The sequence below is a fragment of the Oncorhynchus mykiss genome, chromosome 21 (genome assembly GCF_057628025.1).
Source record: "Oncorhynchus mykiss isolate SJ-2025 chromosome 21, ASM5762802v1, whole genome shotgun sequence".
Classification (NCBI taxonomy): Eukaryota; Metazoa; Chordata; class Actinopteri; order Salmoniformes; family Salmonidae; genus Oncorhynchus; species Oncorhynchus mykiss.
In genome coordinates this window covers 44,553,764-44,573,974 of record NC_143042.1, presented here as the reverse complement: position 1 = coordinate 44,573,974, position 20,211 = coordinate 44,553,764, and the positions used below count along the sequence as shown (strand labels likewise).

The 20,211-nt window shown below is 44.5% G+C and overlaps 1 protein-coding gene and 1 pseudogene across 1 annotated transcript; both read right to left on the bottom strand.

Annotated features, from left to right (window-relative positions):
- Window positions 1-722: 722 nt before the first annotated feature.
- LOC110500635 (uncharacterized protein C4orf54 homolog) lies at window positions 723-5,576 on the bottom strand. The gene has a single exon (XM_021578116.3). The coding sequence runs from the start codon at window positions 5,160-5,162 to the stop codon at window positions 723-725; it is 4,440 nt and encodes a 1,479-aa protein (XP_021433791.3). The 5' UTR covers window positions 5,163-5,576.
- A 9,879-nt stretch (window positions 5,577-15,455) lies between these two features.
- Window positions 15,456-20,211, bottom strand: part of LOC149973256 (focadhesin-like) — a 39,990-nt pseudogene continuing 35,234 nt past the window's right edge.

Sequence of the window (20,211 nt, the reverse complement as noted above, 5' to 3'; positions counted from 1 at the left end):
CATGTCCAGGCCCGTCTGAAGTTTGCTAGAGAGCATTTGGATGATCCAGAAGAAGATTGGGAGAATGTCATATTGTCAGATGAAACCAAAATATAACTTTTTGGTAAAAACTCAACTCGTCGTGTTTGGAGGACAAAGAATGCTGAGTTGCATCCAAAGAACACCATACCTACTGTGAAGCATGGGGTGGAAACATCATGCTTTGGGGCTGTTTTTCTGCAAAGGGACCAGGACGACTGATCCGTGTAAAGGAAAGAATGAATGGGGCCATGTATTGTGAGAGTTTGAGTGAAAACCTCCTTCCATCAGAAAGGGCATTGAAGATGAAACGTGGCTGGGTCTGATCCCAAACACACCGCCCGGGCATCTGCATGGAGGAATGGGCCAAAATACCAGCAACAGTGTGTGAAAACCTTGTGAAGACTTACAGAAAACATTTGACCTCTGTCATTGCCAACAAAGGGTATATAACAAAGTATTGAAATAAACTTTTGTTATTGACCGAATACTTATTTTCCACCATAATTTGAAAAAAAAATTCATAAAAAATCCTACAATGTGATTTTCTGTATTTTTTTCTCATTTTGTCATTCCCTTTATGGTCTATCAATAGTTTTGCTGGGAAGCAAATAAAACCTAAAAATCACATGCACAACATGGTACGGTTTACGATAGCCTACTAAAATACAATCACTTCTGTATCATGTGACACGTCCTGCCGTTTACCTACGCTCCACCACAAAGCTCATGGTGGTCCCATCGAAGGAAGGCGGGGCGATGATGCAGGGCCCCTGCTGGGAGGTGATGCTGATCACCGGCTGCTTCCCATTGGAGAACCCCTGGACACCTGGCTGTCCCTGCTGCTGGACCTGGCCCATACTGGAGCCTCCAGCCTGGGGAGACTTTCCAGACCCCATGGCCATGTAGTAGGGACTCCCCATGTAGTCTGGCTGGGAGGAACCGCCTTTGTCTCCGGAGTCTTCCTGCTCCGATGGCATGGAGAGCTGCGACCGCATCCTTGTGGGGATCAGGGGAGGAATGCCGGGAATGGCGGGCATGAAACCTGGGTAGATCGTGTAGGTGGGGCCGTAGGATCTGGGGCTCAGGGCTAAGGGTGAGATGGGCATGGAAATGGGCACGGGCGGCATTTGGGGCATGGACATGGGCATGGGGGACATGGGCTGCTGGGAGATGGGCACTTCCACGTACTGTCCCGTCTCGGGGTCGAAGAGGCGGCAGGTGGCCGGCTGGACAGGGGTGTCTACCAGGTAGTAGTTCCCTGTGCTGGGGTCAAAGAGCATCTTTCTCTGAGTGTGGGGCACGGCATGTGGGGCCATGGCCGGGGAGAAGCAGTACATCTGAAGTTGGGCAGACGCCATGCTTTGAGCCATGGGCATGTGGTAGATCATGGCCGTTAACGTGTCCTGGGCTCTCGTATTCATGACGATGGTGGAGCGTTTCTGTGGAGACTTTCGGGTCTCTTCCTGCTTCCGGGCGCCACCATGACCAGGTGGGCTGGCCGTCTGGGTCTGGGTCTTGATGCCCGTGGTGGCGAAGGTATAAATGGCTGTATTCTCATAGCCACCGCCGGCAGACACGGCGGCTTGCTTGGCGCTGGTGTCGTGAGACTTGACGGGGATAGTGAGGCAGTTTTCGGGCTCGGCAGAGGCTCTGCTGAACTGGACGGGCCTGTCTGCCTCCATACTGTTGGCCCTTTCCCTCTCTCTCGAACTCTCCATTGCCCCCTCACTGGCCACATTCCTTCCCTCCTTCTCTGACCCATCCTCCTTGCTGGATATGAGAGAGAGCGCATGACTGTCTGATAATATAGAGGGTGGCTTGGATTTCCTCTTCCACTCATTTCTATCAAAAACATACAACTGCTCCATGGTTTTGACTGCATCCTGTAATTTCTCGAATGCAGCCAGGTTGGACAATTTAGACTCAGGTTTTGTCTTGTCACCGATGTCCAGTGTTTTCTCATGTCTTATAGAAGCTGTGCTGGTTTCAAGTAGAAGTCCAATGGGGCATTCGGACGAATCACCTTTCAGTTGTTTTGTATTGCCTAATGGCACTCTCCCTGACGATCGTCGGTTGCCGCTTTTGGCCGCCTCTTGCTGGGGTGATGACCTGAAAACTTCAAATGAATCCTCGTTGAGCTTAAATGTAGAATTCTCTGTTTGATTTACAGATTGCTTCCCATTCTCATTGCTATTGGTATTCACAGACTGATACTTTATTTTGATGGGGGGAAGCGACGAAGGGTTTCTATAAGATCCCTTTTTGGAAAGTTTCTGATCTGAGTGAAAGTCGCCGGCGGTAACGTTATTATCCAAAGACACAAAGTGATAAGAACTTTTAACCAATTTACGCACATCTCTAACTTTGTGTATAGGTGTTTGCAGCTTAGCCCTGTGGTTTCGTATGTCTCTGACCATGAAGTGTGGTAATTTTTCGGAAGACTCACCCTTCAATGCCGTAGCGAGCGCTTGGCACCTGGGCTCGTCTCCTGGCTTTATCAGTTTGACTGAGTTACAGCCTATATTGGGAGGCACCAGCTTTGCAACGTTGAAAGGGTCGCCTTTGTTTTCTTTTACACTCCGTAAACTGATTTTAATTTCCGGCGATGTAGATGTTACAATACTTCTAGGATCCGCGACGTTGTTGGTGCGCAACTTCACACCTTCCTCTCCTTGATCCGCGGGCGCGCGGGTTAAATAATTCATAGTCGGCAGGGGTTTTGAAACTTCTATCTCATTGGATAGTAGTAGTTGGATATTTGGCACAAGCAAATGTGTCATTTTGGTAAGTTTACTGTTGCCTGGATCGGTGTACAAGTCCGTTTCCCCCTGGTTGTCGGTGGACGAAGACGGTTTCTCATCTGGAGTTTTATCGTTTTTATGTTCCTTTTGAAACTCTAGCTCACCGTCCCTCCAGGATCTGAATGCGCTATTTTGACTTCGAAGCAGTGTGCTTTTGGACGCTTCGAATGCTCCTATTTTAGTACCAATTCCTACTTCAGTTGTCGACTCTGAATTAGTTTCTGGTGCAATAATTAAACTGTCTTGTCTCCGACAGTCGTCTTTGGCATCGCATGAGCTGGTGTCCACTAAATCCCCTAATTCATCCACACAAACAATAGTTAGGTCAGAACTCGCCTCTGAGTATTTCGAGTTCTGCCTTTGAAAATCCTTAGACTCCTTTGGTGTAGTCCTCTCCCTCTCCCTGTGCGTAATTTCGGGCTCTTGTTTGAGAAAGGGAGATGGCGCGTGATAGGGCTCGCTTATTTCCCCCCTCTCCATTTTACGCTCCTGCTCAAACTGCATTTTCTTAGAAATTACATTTTTAAGAAGGCTCGAGGCTAATGTTGCTTTCTTGTGTGTGTCTTCCATGGTTTCCCCTGCATTACATGGTTGCTTCCTGTTCTCACTCCCCTGGCCGCTTGGCAATGCGTTGGTAACTTCATCTGTGGAACGTGATCCTGTTGAGTTTTTTGCACATTTTGAGCGCCTTTCACTCCCAGACATCCCGGATGTGACATTACAACAAACATTTAATGTCCCTGTGATCGTAATAATCCCACTGTGCCCCTGCCCAAATTCCCCCGTAAACTCACATTTCTTTGCTGCGGAAGATGGGTTATAGTGACCAGAAAGGGCACCATTCAAAGCAAAGAGCTTGTTCGTGTGCGGATTAGTATTAGCCAATACCAAACCCTTATAACCTTTATTGTCTTTAACCTTAGCAATTTCAGAGGATGACGTAGAACTTGTATTAAACCCTTTATTCGGCCCCTGTCTCTGATACATGTTCATGTTGCCATATTTAAGGTCAACACAAGTTGACCACCTGTTCACCCCCAGCTCGGAGGTGGAGGACTCGCTGGAGGTGCTGAAATTGATGGCATCGAAATAAGGGTATGCTAAACTCTTGAACGCTCTGGCAGTCAAGTTGCGCACTTCCTTATCGGCGTCGTCAAGATCACTGAAGGCGCTGGATGCCCCGCTCGAATAGTCGTTAACATCTTTCCCTTTTAATTTTCCACCAAAGTGCAAGCGTCCGGGGGAGGCAATACAACACTTAGCACTATCACAGTATTTCTCCGTATTTGCATACCCAGTTCCTCTAAAAACATAGCGACTCATGTCTGCGGCGTGCTTGGCACAATAAATATTATTTTGATTTTCTTGGACGTTGCTAGGCTTATTTATAACTCGGGAAGTCGTTTTGATTGACAGGTGGATCTGCCCTGCAACATTCTTCTGGTTCTTTGACAGACCTTTCTCTGAGATGGCGCACTTGTCACCGTCACCGATATCACTTTCCATCTTAGTGCTGACTGCTGGTCCTCTATTAGCCAGACCCTGATTGCTTTTCACCCTCTCCTCTCTCCCTGCCGTCGTTCCATCACCGTCAAAAGCAGCATAATCGACAAAAGAGTAGACCTGGTTATCATCCCAACCCTGCTCCATATCATAGTCGACATCGTGATCTGAAAGCTCGGAGAGCTGGATCTCGTGCGAGGTTATGTAATGAGACTCATCCTTCCAACTGCAAGGCGCGCAATCATCACAATCACCGGACAGCACCAAGCTCACGTCATCACCCGATTCACTTTGCTCGCTTAACATGTCAGTGTATTGTAAATCTTCATTGTCATTTTGTTCATCAACAGGTGTATTTTCTGCGTCCTCTTTTGGGGTAAAATCTCGGGTGTGCGCTCCATTACCAACGGCTCGTTGTGATTCGGTGCTGGCCATAATGTTTTCATTCAGAATAGGAACCTTGGAGCAGCAGGCAGTTCCAAGAAACCCGGATAGATAGCCCTTGGCACACTTCTTTGCGACAATATCCTCCTTAAATGTGTCACTGTTGATATGATCAGTCATCTTACTCGCCTTGTCTCCGTATCCAGCAGTTTCTTCTTCTGCGCTCGACTCCCAGTTGCCCGCGTCAATCGCCATTTGGCTTCCTTCACTGGTGACAGAAACGTTGACAGTTTTCGTGCCGTCTGTATCCAAATCAAGTAAATCGTTAAATTCAACGTACTTCGATTCATCTTCCGTCCCAGTGGTATCCTTGCTATCGGGTATGCGCTTTTTTAACACATCGGTGTCCTTTGGGTGAGTTAGATTCTTCTCGGACGCGTCCATTGTTTCCATTGCGTTACGCACACCTTGTATGCTGGCAATTTTACATTTGGCATGGGATAGAAAATAAACAATAGAAATAGAAGTCCCCAGGATTTCCTATTTCACCCCCTGATGTCCAGAGAACCAACCACAGGCTCCTAGTGGAGGTATTGCTGTGCGCTAGCCTCTGGCCGACAGCTGCGCTCGGGACTGTCACTTCGGAGGCCATTGGACACGCCGGTACTCCAGATAGTCTAACTCATAGCCATTGTAAGCAAAGCATCTAAAAATTACGAGCTATTTACAAACCGGTGTGCGCTTTTACAGGCGTGAACAAAATTAACGCATTAAGCTAGGCCTACTATAATGGATGTATTTGCTCCAACTCCAAGCCTGAACGGGAGTTGAACAGAGGTGGCATTCTGTGTGGAGACGGACCCGTGTCTGCCCTTCTTAAAATACACGCTAGAACACAAACATAGAAATGGTGACGAAATTATAAAACGGCTATTTTAAACGTCAGTTGTTATGTGCGGCGTGTTTTGTTTCACACGACAGACAAGGGTGACTGTCTCCACATACATTCCACCCAGCAAACAAATCATCAGCTGCCTCGTCCAACAAGTGATGGGAGTTATTTTGAGCTTAATATAAATGCTTGTAAAAGTGTCTGGGTATTATCACACTTTCACGCACAGTGGTTTAAGCCACATGACAATTGAAATGCGTGTCACTGGGAATAGGATAGTTATGTTGTGAGCGTTGCTTGTAGGCACATGCCACAATAAGACAGTAATGTTTTGCAATACACACAGGCGATGGTGATTACACACGGTTGCATCTCAATAACCTACTCTATTTTTTTTATTCTCTACTTTCAGAGTCAATGAATAGGCCTAGTGATTTGTGTTGATAAATAATCGCACTGCGTGAGGCGAATGACAGTCTTTACAGGCAATGTATTAAATCATAAAATGTAACACTTAAAATCTTATTTTCCATAAAACCACATTTATTAACGTATTTTGTAAAGTTATACATAGACACAAATGTCTCTTGATATGTAATATGACTCATAATGTATCAAATTAGGGTTAGATAGAATTTTAAGGTACTGATTGTCATAATAACACAACTATTTTTGCTGTGTTCTGCTTCAAAGCCACCTTTTCAGAATTGTTTTAGCACAACCATGGTAGTAGACAGCTCCTTAGGACCGCCTCCGTCAAATCACATGCAAATAAGCTCGCAATATTAACTGTTATGCATACCGTATCTCACTTGGAATCGAAGAGAATTCGCTATGCATCACATGCTGATTTTTTTAAATTATAGGGTTACTTTCTATTTCAGAATTAGACTACATTTGATTGGCACTTGTTTGGTGCAAAAATTTCCTGCTCCAAACTTTATGTCTTGTTGACCTGACCATAAATAAAACGTTTAAAAAGTGCCAAGAATAACTTTTCTTTCAGCTAGTGAAATTAAAGATAGTAGCAAATGTATTGATGATAAAGACTTTATCTTAATACTCATAATAATGACATGTGGACATCAACAGTCATGAGAGCTGCTGCACATACAGGAAATATACTTAAGTCATGATACAAGCAGTTATTTATGTATGACAGTCATATATGTAAGTCGCCCTGAGTTTATGACTTGACAGTATTATGACAGTGTCCTTTAGAATTAAGTCAAGACTTATCGATTATACACCAATATTGCTATATGCAATTTCTCTAGATGATTGATGTGTTTGGTAATGGCTCTGTAGGGCTCTAGGTATGAGATATGGGCTGTTAGTGAGCAGCTACTCACAGGGCAAATAGGCACAGTGCCCCTGATTGTACACACAGGCCATGGTATCACCTGGCCTCGCTAAACACTGATATGTTTCTCTTGATCATATCAATCTGATAATCTGTTATCAGTGTCTCATAAAAGTGCATGATGGGGAGTAGGGTGATGTCGCCACTAGAAGCTGATCTTGGATCAGTTTTGCATTTCCCCCATGTGGTTAAGGTTAGGATTGGAGGAGGGGAAGGTGATCCTAGATCTGTACCTCGGGGAAACTTCACCCTGGAGCACTGTGTGTAGTGTGTAGGTCTGCTTCATAAATAGTTTGATCACATGTTACCACATGGTAGAAAGTGATATACTGTATTGTGTACAGTATCCTGATGTGGAAGAGCACAATTTTTCCCTTTTTGACCCGGAGACCGGTTTAGATTTAATAGTGTCCTGTGTGTGTGTGTATCCATCTGTGTGTGTGTATGCATCTGTGTGTGTGTGTGTGTGTGTGTGTGTGTGCGTCTGTGCGTGTTCACCCTGTGACAGACAGTGTTGACGACCAGAAATGATCAACACTCCATTCTGAGATTCAACATCTGCAGACTCATACTGGAGAGCCCCATCCCCTGCCAAGACTCGTACTGGAGAGACACACCCCTGCCAAGACTTACAGCACTGGTCATATCACAACCAGCCTGCCGCCCTGCAGATGTAGGATCTTAATTTGATCACTATTTTGTTGATGAGAATTTCCTTCCACAGCAGGAAATACACATTTGTAGTGTGTCGAAGGTTTAAAAAGGCTTCTAAAGTTTGTAATTTCCCACTTTCAAATTTCAGACTTGATTTGTCCTTACAAAAAATGTATCAACCCCTACAAAAAATGTCCAATATAATCCACATAATAATTCACATTTATTGTTGCTGCAGGATTACGTTTCTGCTGTAGCAAACTGGCTCAAATTAAGATCCTGTACTTAGCACGACACAAATCTCACTGATCTGACTCACCATGACTCACGTTCTGTTACAAGCCATCTTTTGTTACATCCCACAACCGGATAATAGATTTAATGCAAACATGCACTTCTTTTTCCAATTCTGTTTGATCATTGATAACCTTAAGGGAAGAAGGAAAGGAAAATAATCTATCAATTGAATAGGCCCATGAGCAATCAGAGCAAAGTTGCCATTGAGGAGTCAGGATAGGCATCCAACAAGGAGGCCCATGTTGTAAAATCCCCATGGCTCCGCAGGGCAATGCCTGCCAACAGTGTCATGTAGAAAGGGTATCTATGGTTGTGTGGACACAGGCAGCCCAATTCTGATATTTTTTTCACTAATTGGTATTTTGACCAATCAGATCAGTTGTGAAAAAAATCTGTTGTGATTGGTCAAAAGACCAATTAATGGAAAATCATCAGAATTGGGCTGCCTGTCTAAGCACAGCCTAGGTAACCAGAGAGGTACCCGACCCCCAGGAAAGAGAAAAAAAGTGGTCTGAGCCTCAGTTATGTCAGGGCCACTTGCATCCGAATAACTCCGGGCCTCTGTTGCATAATCCAAATGGTTTCATCCATCTGTATATTTCTGTCTGTCTGCCTATCTGTCTTTCTGTATATCTGTCACTTGTTTGTCTGTTTGTCTAGTACCAAGACCTCACTGTCTATCTATGAGGACCCCTTGCATTTAAAAACACTATTCCATGCTGTGACCAAGGCTAAACCTTCCTTCTCCCACTGAAACAGGGTACATTTAGAGGGCTATTTTAGACAGTTGGTCTGTGCAAGTCCTGAGGAGTAGATACAGTTACTTTTGGAGCCCGTATCAAAACAGCAGGTGTTAAATCATGTCGGCCATTAATCGTAAATGGTTCCAAGTCCTCTGCGGGTGGATGACAAGAATACACACACTCACACACCAACTAGCTCTCACAGTCTCACGTCAGAATTAGACATTTGTCCATGTTTCTCAAATGTCAAATTTCAAAGTGTTTAAGGTTAAATTTAGGCATTAACTCAGAAATCTTAAGGTTAGGCATTTACTCCGAATGACTAAGGTAAGGGTTAAGGTTTGGGATAGGCTTAAAACAAAAATCTAAAAAACAACTTTTAATCGCTACATTTGAACTTGCAACTTTTGGAATCAGAGTCAGATGCTTACCAAAACCTACTTGAAGGTAACAGAGCTCACTGCTGTCCTAGTGGCCGGTTTCCACGTCATCTCCCAACATACTCAGACATAGATGGACGTCTAATATTGACTTGTATCACGGGTGACCTGGCTGCACATGCCCAATCCCTCACCAATACACACACAATACACACACTGCAGACTTCCAGTGGATCAGTGATTTGGTATGATCTATTACTTTGCAACTTTTTTTTACACAAAACCCATAACGTGTATGTCCATCACATGCAAACACTGTATGTTCACTGTACATTGCGTATTCACTGTGTACAATGTCACTATAGACATTTCCAAGGTGATTATTATAGCAATTACTTACTTCCTCAAGGTATTCAGCACAGTAATGTATTCACCCCAATGGATTTAGTTAAAGCACATCAATTCAAATGTTCTTAGTCACATGCCCCGAATACAACCTTACAGTGAAATGCTTACTTACGAGCCCCTAACCAGCAATGCAGTTACATAAAATAAAATAAAACAAAATTTAAAATAGAAATAAACAAAAAAAATCAAATGTTTAAAAAAAATATACGGATAAGAATAAGAAATTAAAGTAAAGTAATTAAAGAGCAGCAGTAAAATAACAGTAGCGAGACTATATACAGGGGGGTACCGGTACAGAGTCAATGTGCGGGGGCACCGGTTATTTGAGGTAATATGTACATGTGGGTAGAGTTATTAAAGTGACTATGCATAGATGATAACAACAGAGAGGAGCAGCAATGTAAAAGAGGGGGGGGGGGGGCAATGCAAATAGTCTGGGTAGCCATTTGATTAGGTGTTCAGGAGTCTTATGGCTTGGGGTTAGAAGCTGTTTAGAAGCCTCTTGGACCTAGACTTGGTGCTCTGGTACCACTTGCCGTGCAGTAGCAGAGAGAACAGTCCATGACTAGGGTGGCTGGAGTCTTTGACACTTTTCAGGACCTATACTCTGGTTATGCTCTGCTATTGGTCAGTACAAGAGCTAAGATGTCTTGTGAAATGCCCAGTAAAATCTAGCAGCTATCTGGAGGCAAGGCAAGAGATCTTCTTAGTAGCTAATAAAGGCAGCATGCAAGGCTCCAGAGGAGGCCTGGTGAATGGGGCAGTGGGAGTCTGACCGTTTCACCATCTGTTACTATGTATTTATCAGCCAGTCAGCCAATGGGGTTAGGGCTGGAGCTGGACAGGGGATTCCCAAAGAAAGGGTAGATACTAGGTGTAAAGGTTATCTGATATGGCCCCTGGCATGGGGGTATGGAACCTGCTACTGGACCCTATGTTGTGTGGGTGATAAGAATAACCTTTGGACTTGAATGGTGATTGATAGTTACTTCAATCAGCATTTTCGACATGGGATTTCTCCATTCTTGAATTGGAATTTCAATGAATTTCCTGAATTACCATGGATCGATCCCATCTCACAAAGTCCACATACCTCTAAGTCTAGGGTTAAGTTGGGAGGCAATGGAAAACATTGGTAGCGGTTTGGTTGGCTGGGAGATCTGAGCGGACACTGGGCCTCATTGGCCTGCCCTGACAACACTGACCTCATTGGCTTGTATTTTTCCAGGCCTCCTTGGGGCACCAGGTCTGTTGCTCTCTGAAGAGCTGTCCATTAGCAACCAGGCTCCTGTGGTTGTCTACAGAGAACTATATTAAGGGCTGGAGCCTGTGGTCGTAATGAGACCCTGGTCCATCTATCAATCCGTTTTGAGGAGGGTTGTTTTCTACTAAGAATATGATGATTGGGTGACCTTATACTGTCTCTAAGATCATGAACTAAACTGACAGTTACTAAAATACCATTATACGGTCACTACAGAGGGCACTACAGAGGGCACTACAGAGGGCACTACAGAGGGTAGTGCGTGCGGCCCAGTACATCCCCAGGGCCAAGCTTCATGCCATCCAGGACCTCTATACCAGGCGGTGTCAGAGGAAGGCCCTAAAAAATGTCAATGACTCCAGCCACCCTAGTCATAGACTGTTCTCCCTACTACCGCATGGCAAGCGGTACCGGAGCTCCAAGTCTAGGTCCAAGAGGCTCCTAAATAGCTTCTACTGTCAAGCCATAAGACTCCTGAACAACCCCCCCCCCCCCCATAATGCTGCTGCTACTCTCTGTTATTATCTATGCATAGTCACTTTAATAACTCTATTTACATGTACATATTACCTCAATTACCTCGACACCGGTGCCCACGTACATTAACACTAACTCTGTACCGGTACCCCCTGTATATAGCCCCGCTATTGTTATTTACTGCTGCTCTTTAATTATTTGTTATTATTGTCTCTTACTTTTTGGGGTGTATTTTCTTAAAACTGCATTGTTGGTTAAGGGCTCGTAAGTAAGCATTTCACTGTAATGTCTACACCTGCTGGATTCGTGTGACAAATAACATTTGATTTGATTTGATTTAGGCTGAGGACTTCAAGACAGTTTTTAACACATACCTGCTATCAAATGGTGCTAAATAGTTGTTATTTTAATGAATCACAAACAAATCAAACAGTAATGACTATATACTTATAATGTAATATCTATCTTTCTACTTTTTCAAATTGAACATCAGGTAAATAAATAGCCAAGTGTAAGATAAAGTATAGCCTAACCAGTAATCTCATGTTAGGCAGTCATATTGACATGAAGTCGTTTTGTTTGGAATTGTGTGGAGAGCGTCCTAACGTCCCCCTTCAACGAGCCGTTTCTTCATACCGCACTGTGGTAGAGCAAGGACAGACAGAGACACCGGCATCTAAAAACTGCAAACTTGGAATGGACTTGAGTACTTCTCCGGTGTCACTTTGACCTTCTTGTATGATGGGAATCTAAAGCCTCGTCGATGAGACGGTGTGATCCGAAGAATACAAATTGCCCGATGCCCCTTTTATGCAGTAACACACGCTTAACCCGAACCCCCACCATTACCACCCCTACCCCACCCTGATTGGACCCTGTGGGTGCTGTTCTCACCCCGATCCTGAGGTACCAGAGTGGCAGGCTGCAGCTATAGGCCAGACCCCTTGGCATGTCACGCTGCATGGCTTCTGTTACACCCACAGTGGGGGAGGCACAACATGTTATTCACATGGATTCATTCCATACTACACTATGAGCCCAAAGTTGACTTTGTGGAGATGTTTGCCTGAGCTATCCTTATAATACCAAACAAATACCAAAACTGTTTATGGTTTTACCTCAAGTACTTCAAATGAAGTCAGACAGGGTGGTGTACGGCAGTGCCAATGTTTTTCAGTTACTGTAGCACCAACTGAATTTTACCCATGAAGTACCCCCTCATGTGCATTTTACCAGTAGGCCTACTGTCTCATGAGTCTTCTCAAGTACCCCCTGTGGATAGGCCAAGTTCCCCTGGTTGGGAACCATTGGTTTACAGGGTAAGGTTGAAAACCAGATTGTAGAGTAAGGTTTAAAACCCCCAAGACCTGTATTTGAATACCTCATGTACAAAATCAACCACTAGAGGGCATTAACTCCACATCTGACAGACAGTCAGAAATCTGCTACTGAAACCCCTGGCCCACACCAGCAAAAAATATGCATAACTGGAGTGCCAAGTTCCATAAGCTATTGCATCCCCATAATCGACACATCAATTTCTATCTAGCCCATTCATGTGTCTGCTCACTCTTCCATTGGCCGCATGCAATAACACCACTGACTGAACACACTGAATTGACACATTGACCTATGTTTATCCATACAGCGTTGCAACCTGGTCTCAGAGAATTTCGTATTATTCTGTATGTAAATCGGCGACTCCAATGGCCGTATGGTGTCTTCCCACTTCTGACATCAATGTAGCCAACTGGTCTCTGCATGCAATGACACCACTGACTGAACACACTGAATTGACACATTGACCTATGTTTATCCATACAGCGTTGCAACCTGGTCTCAGAGAATTTCATATTATTATGTATGTAATCGGAGACGCTCCATTTAGTACAGTATGTTACATTTTGTATAGTTTGTATTCATTCTTTAGAGTAAAGTAATTATGGATTGTTGTTTCACTTTGCATATTTGAGCTATTCTTCCCATAATATGGACTTGGTCTTTTACCAAATAGGGCTATCTTCTGTATACCACCCCTACCTTGTCACAAGACAACTGATTGGATCAAACGCATTAACTGAAATGCAATCCAGGTGACTACCTCATGAAGCTGGTTGAGAGAATGCCAAGAGTGTGCGAAGCTGTCATCAAGGCAAAGGGTGGCTACTTTGAAGAATCTAAAATATAACCTTTTTGGTTACTACATGATTGCATATGGGTTATTTTGTAGTTTGATTTCATAGCTCTACAATGTAGAAAATAGTACCAAATATAATATAAAAATAATCCTTGAATGAGCAGGTGTGTCCAAGCTTTTGACTGGTACTAAATATATATAAAAATATATATATATATATCTTTTTTTACACATATTTAACCCCTTTTTTGTTGTAGGCACTAAACTACCTCCATTCATCTTAAACCAGTTACCTTCAGGCGAGTCCCGTGACACTTGTGGGGGTCGTAGAGCAAAACAGAGAACACCATCATATTTGTGAGAGTCTCCCCTTTCCCATTCATTTGTAGCCAAAACAAAAGTGCGACACAGCGGATGCGGTGGATTGAGACGCATCCAATGCAAAAAAACAGATATCTCTATCGTAAACTGATGGATTTTGATGGAGACTTTTTTTAAAGTACGGTGCGTGAATTGTAATTGGTAACATATCAAACAAAATGGGTGATGGACATCCACAGATTAATACATACCATATGAAACATAACATATCCTACTAAATGGAGTTTCTCGGTTTTACATACAGAATAATATAAAATGCTCTGAGACCAGGTTGAGCTGACACGTTCAATGCTGTAGAGGTTGTGATGAGTCTATGCCAGATGCTGTCCATGCTGGCGCTCTTCCATATCGCTGATGAGATCGAGAAGGGACGCCTTCTGCCACGGTTTGTTCAAGTGTGTGCCTCTCCCAAGCCTAATATTGTGTTCTGTCTCTTTGCATTTTGGGCCCTGTTCAAATACTACAAAGTGTAACCTTCCTCCAATAATTGAAGATGTTCAGTTCACCAATCTGGTAAAATTGGACAGGTTAGGATAGAGCAATTCATGTCTGATTGGTCTGTATGTGACTGTATGTGATTGTGCGAGCAACAAATGGAGATAAGTGATGCTCTTTGTCAGATCGGAAAGCTCAGTATGTCCCCACTGATTCCTGTGGTAATAGTTCATGCCAAAATCAAAGAACTCAAAAGTAGTCTCAGTAGTTTCCTTGTCCAGGTTATGGAGAGAAACACCCTACTGTTCGTGGTGATAATCAGTCAAGAGGAGTTCCAGAGGAAACCAGTTTTACCTGTGGAACGTTCTAGATAAGTTATGTAATCGGAACTAAGACATATTGTATAAAAGTAAGGGTTGCACATTTCTGTCCTAGCCCAGCATTAACACCTGATTCAACTATTCACCTAGCTCTAGATTAGTAAAATAAGGTGTGTAAGTGCTGGGCTGAAACAAAAAATGTCTACCACCCTAGGGGGTGCTTAAAGGGTTAAGTTTGGTTGTGTCTGACATTTGCAGATACACATGCACTCCTGTGTTAGATAGGCATGCATTCAAATGGCCACCGGACTATTTACATTGACACGCCCCCCTCCATTTGTTTTGTACACTGCTGCTACTCACTGTTTATTATCTATGCATAGTCACTTCACCCCAACTTACATGTACAGATTACCTCAACTAACCTGTACCCCTGCACACTGACTCGGTACCAGTACCCCATGTATATAGTCTCGTTATTGTTATTTTATTGTGTTACTTTTTATTATTTTTTAATTTAGTTTATTTGGTATTTATTTTCTTAACTATTTTTGAACTGCATTGTTGGTTTAGGGCTCGTAAGTAAGCATTTCACGGTAAGGTCTGCCTACACTTGTTGTATTCAGTACATGTGACAAATAAAGTTTGATTTGATTCCTTTGCCATGCTGTGGGCTCGATACACCCTGTCTATCCCCCTCTGCATGGTCTCAGTCATCACAGAAGGTACATACTGTACATTACTTGTATTTTACCTTCCACTTTGTCTATTTTGTGTATTGAAAAGAGTTTGAAAAGAATCTTTCAAGCACTGGAACAACTGTGAGTCAACCTTTTGTCTTTCTAGGTGCTTATGGAACAGTGTGGCATTCACTGAGGGAGAGAAAACTGCAGCTTGATAACTGGAATAAGAAGATGAGAAGGACATAGCATGGATTTCTTCTCTTAGGATATATCACTTTAGGAGTAATTGTATTATTTGTAGATAAGATTGTCTTAAGCAGGACAGCTCAGAGTGGGGGAGTTCATCTTCTCCTCCCTCTCTAATTCCATCCCTAACCCCCAGGTCACCTCTGAGGCTCCACCCATATGCAGCTGCTGCCCTGGTATACCACCCGCAATACACATATTCAGAGCCAGCAAGGCAGCTGTAGGGATGGGTTGGAACTAAATGTTACGAAGCAAGTAGAAGAATGGTCAAAGTTTCAAAACATTTGCATGTATGCGGACAATGTAAACTAAAATAAAATGTTCTTTTTTGGGGGAAAAGTGTGTGGGATATCTTTTGTCGCAATACTTTTTATTTTGTGTGGTGCTTTGTCTCACCTTTGGCTGTGTTGATGGAGGTCTCTGATAGTCCAGTTTCAGGACCCTCTGTGGTGCTGAAGAGCCAGTCAATGAACTAACACAGAAACACACCATTTTTACTTTGTCAATGAGATGAGAAAATACTTTGTCTGCTTGCCTGGAAATTAGTTTTGCATCTACAATGCGCCTTAATGACAATAATGTGCAAATATAACATTTGTAATTACACATGATAAACCAAACATTTTCATTACTGATTAATATTCCACTTAAGTCCTGTCAAAGGTGTCTGTAGTTGGGGCTGCGAGAGTATGTGAAGTCTGGGCCACTTACCTACCTTCTGTGACTGTTCCCTTCAGGGCTCCTTAGCCAATAGCTAACTCAGGTTGTGGGGCAATCCCAGCAGGTATAGTGAGACCGACTGCTCGCACATGGCGTGAAGTAGACCGAGGCGGCTTCACCCCTGTTGCCATGGAAACCACTGGGCCCTGATGCCCAGGAGGAGGGGCATGGTGTGGTCGCCCCCAGGAGACGACCGCTGCAACCAATACCTGGAGCAGGGTCGGATTAATGCAGGGGCAGGGTCGGATTAATGCAGGGGCTTACCGGGGCTGAAGCCCCTGGGCCCAGGCTTGTGGGGGGCCCAAGAGGCAGCAACAATTTTTATTTTTTTTACAAAAAATGGATTTATAAAATAATTGTTAAGGAAATATATACTGTATATATTATATATGTAGTATATATTTATATTTTTTCACTGCAACCGCCAACCACAGTAGGATTCAGGAGCCCGCTCCTAATGAGTGTAGACAGCCTGCTGCCACTCTGCTAATCATCAGATGGGGGGAGGAGAGGAGGCAGGGGGCCCACGTAAATAAATGTGACTGGTCAATAGTACAGGTCCACGTACAGGTCCACTCCTAGGTTGTACAATAAACCACCGACAGACATCTCAGTGGATGGTCAAAATTCAAAGTGTTTAGTGATCACTGGTCTTACACACCAGACATTCCTTGTCATGTGATTCAGTCAGAAAAATAACTGACTGGTGCACTAGTCTAAAAAGAAAGAATTCCCTGCCTGTATATGGTTTGGAAGGAGGTTGAAGATCTTCCCTGTAGTAGAACACTGGACAGCCCAAACGGTGTTGGGGGGGTGGGGGCAACGGCCTAGACCAGGGCCCGGAGGAGGGACAAACAGAGGGCCAGGCACTGGGGGTAGATATCCTGCTGGAACTGCTGCTGACCCAGGGTCTCCCCATACATATGGAGCTTGTCCTGAGAACCGTGTTTCATCCACACGGAGAGGCCCTCGTACAAGTGGCCTCGAGTATGCATCTGGGGAGAGGGGACAGTGTAGGAAGAATTCATGGAGGTCTCACACTCTGCATTTTGTTCCCAGGGGGGTTTAATACAAGAAGTACATATAGAATCGCTGATTTGGAGGATCTCTATCAAGCCACTTTTCTGTAGGTATGATACTTCTGTGGCATGTTGTTGTGTGGTCCTCACCTACTGTGCAGCTGTGGCTGCTGCAGAAGTGAGCCAGGTAGAGGTGTCCTACCAGAAATGCACTGTCACAATGCAGCCCTATGGCCCCAGAGAACGACGTGATCTACAGGGGAAAGACAGGAGCAGGGTTTGCTTGTTGTTTGTTTCTTGTGAGCTTTTCTAACAATTTCTTCTGTGATCCCCCAAAGGACCTTGTTCAGTCTGTCCTGCTTCTGAGAGAACTGCTCAGTTTCATTGCTCAGCTGGAAGGGAGAGAACAGCCACACACTGTCCCTCAGAACACATTGTCATAAGTAGACGTTTGGCTCCATCTGGGGGGATGTTTAAAAACTGTTCATTTCGGAGGATTACCTTTTGTATTTGTACAGTACAGTACAGCATTACATTCCACTAATCCCCTCTCAAACGTAAAAATATTTACCTAATGAAGGCCAGTCTCTGATCCCACCAGAGGCACCAGACTGTTGACAGCAGCCAGAACCTCAGACAGTAGGATCTTGATCCAGGCAGCCAGAAGGCAGGGTTTGATGTCTTCAGCCTTACCGAGTGCACAGGATGACAGGCCATGAACCACCTGCTCCAGAGTAAATTTCGTGATATCCAATTACGATCTAGTTTCATCGCTGCAACTCCCCAACAGTCTCGGGAGAGGTGAAGGTCAAGTCATGTGTCCTCCCAAACAACCTGCCATGCCGTGTTTCTTAACACCCGCACGCTTAACCCAGAATCCAGCCGCATCAATGTGTCGGAGCAAACACCTTTCAACTGATGATCGAAGTCAGCCTGCAGGCAACCTTCCCACCACAAGGAGTCGCTAGAGTGCGGTGAGCCTAGTAAAGCCGCTCCCGGCCAAAACCTCCTCCAACCCGGATGACACTGGGCCAATTGTGCACTGCCCTATGGGACTCCCAGTCACGGCCTGTTGTGACACAGCATGGGATCAAACCCCAGGCTGTAGTGATACTGCAACACTGCAATGCAGTGCCTTAGACCGCTGCACCACTTGGAAGGCCCAGCCAGTAAGATCCAGGGTACCACCCCACACCTGCTACAGAGTAGGCCAAGACCAAGGGAGGGAGGGAAGGAATCAAGGAAGGAGAGCATCCTGACATTTACTAATGCAGAAATAATGATTTATAAAAGGTGAGCAGACTATTAAAAAATATGATATATTAACCTTATAAATGATTTATTAAAGGGCAAAACAAAAATGCCAGTAAAACAGCAGTGATTGACAACGTTATTGGAAATAAATAATATTTGTATGACTACTATGAAGATTTGGGACATACCTTCTACAGTATGCGAGCCTGGCTGCTGCTGTCCCCCTAGGGCCTCCAGCAGCTTGTCCAGGGTGAGGGCCACATGGGCCCTGTGTTCTGTCTGTCCACTACCACTCAGGGCCCCCAGCACCAGGCCCACCTCACAGCCCGCACTGAGGGAGAAGGGGAGGAGAGGAGGAGGGGAAGGGAACATGTTAGGGAGTACATTGTTGAAGGCTTCCCTCAAACACAAATTCACTTGTACTGTTGAATAAATAAATTAACACCCAAAGCCACTCGACGTCACAATACCAACAATCATCATAACATAACAAAAACAAAACAGACACATCACATCTCAAGAGTCATTTCTGACAAACACAACAAACCACCCCCTCTCCACACCCTCCGTCCCATGGCAGACCCCCCTACCTGAGCCTCTCCTGGTGCAGGCATGACAGCAGCATCCCAGGGCCAGAATGGAACAGGACGGCCTAGGAGTCGTCTGTGTTGGGCGAGCCGGGAAGCCCTGCCCTCAGGGTGGCTAGGACCTGGGGCACACTGTCTTTGTGCCAGGCCACCAGCACGGGCACCACCAGGGACAGGAGTGGGCGATGGCACTGCCTGTGTTCTTCTCTGAGTACGACTGCTGAGATGGGAGGGATGGGAGAATGTTATACTTCGATAATTCATCTTCTATTTATTTATTTTTTTTTTAAAACATTTTTACAACTAACAATACATATAAAGCCTCTCCAGCCAGACAAAATTATATGCATTAAAACTATAGAGCATAAAATATTTTTTCTATAGCCTCTAGATGTCAATAGTATTTTGTTTTATTCCCATAGTGAATAATATAGCAAGATTTATGTGATTGGGTGACGTCTCAATAAGGCTTATAGGAGAGCTAGGTTGTTGTTGTACAGTGCTGACGTGCAGGAACCAGGGGAAGACTTGTCCTCTGGGCTTGTAACCCCTGCTGACGATACTGCGGAGAGTGTCCTGGACCAAGGCCAGCCAGGTGGATGGGGCCAGGATCTCAGGACACACCTACAGCACACAACACAGGAGGGAGAGAGTTACAGCAACACTCAGTGAGAAAAGCAGTCCTGCTTCAGTTCATACATGGAATGATGAGGTAAAACAATAGATTCCTTCTGGTTTGTGTCACACCCTGATCAGTTTCACATGTCCTTGTGTTATTGTCTCCACCCCCTCCAGGTGTCGCTTGTTATCCCTGGTGTATATATCCCTGTGTTTCCAGTCTCTCTGTGCCAGTTCGTCTTGCATGTTCCAAGTCAACCGGCGTGTTTTTCCCGTGATCCTGCCTTTTTCTATTCTCTTTAACTAGTCCTCCCGGTTTTGACCATTGCTTGTTTTCTGGACTCTGTACACGCCTGCCTGACTGTTCTGCCTAACCTGACCTTGAGCCTGAATTACTTGGTTGTTTTTTCTTCAAATTCATTATACAAGCACCACTAGGCACTATTCAGAACTAGTATGCCTTGACACCACATAATTTACCCCTTGACACCACATCATTTACCCCTTGACACCACATCATTTACCCCTTGACACCACATCATTCCCTTTGACACCACAACATTTACCCCTTGACACCACATCATACCCCTTGACACCACATCATACCCCTTGACACCACATAAT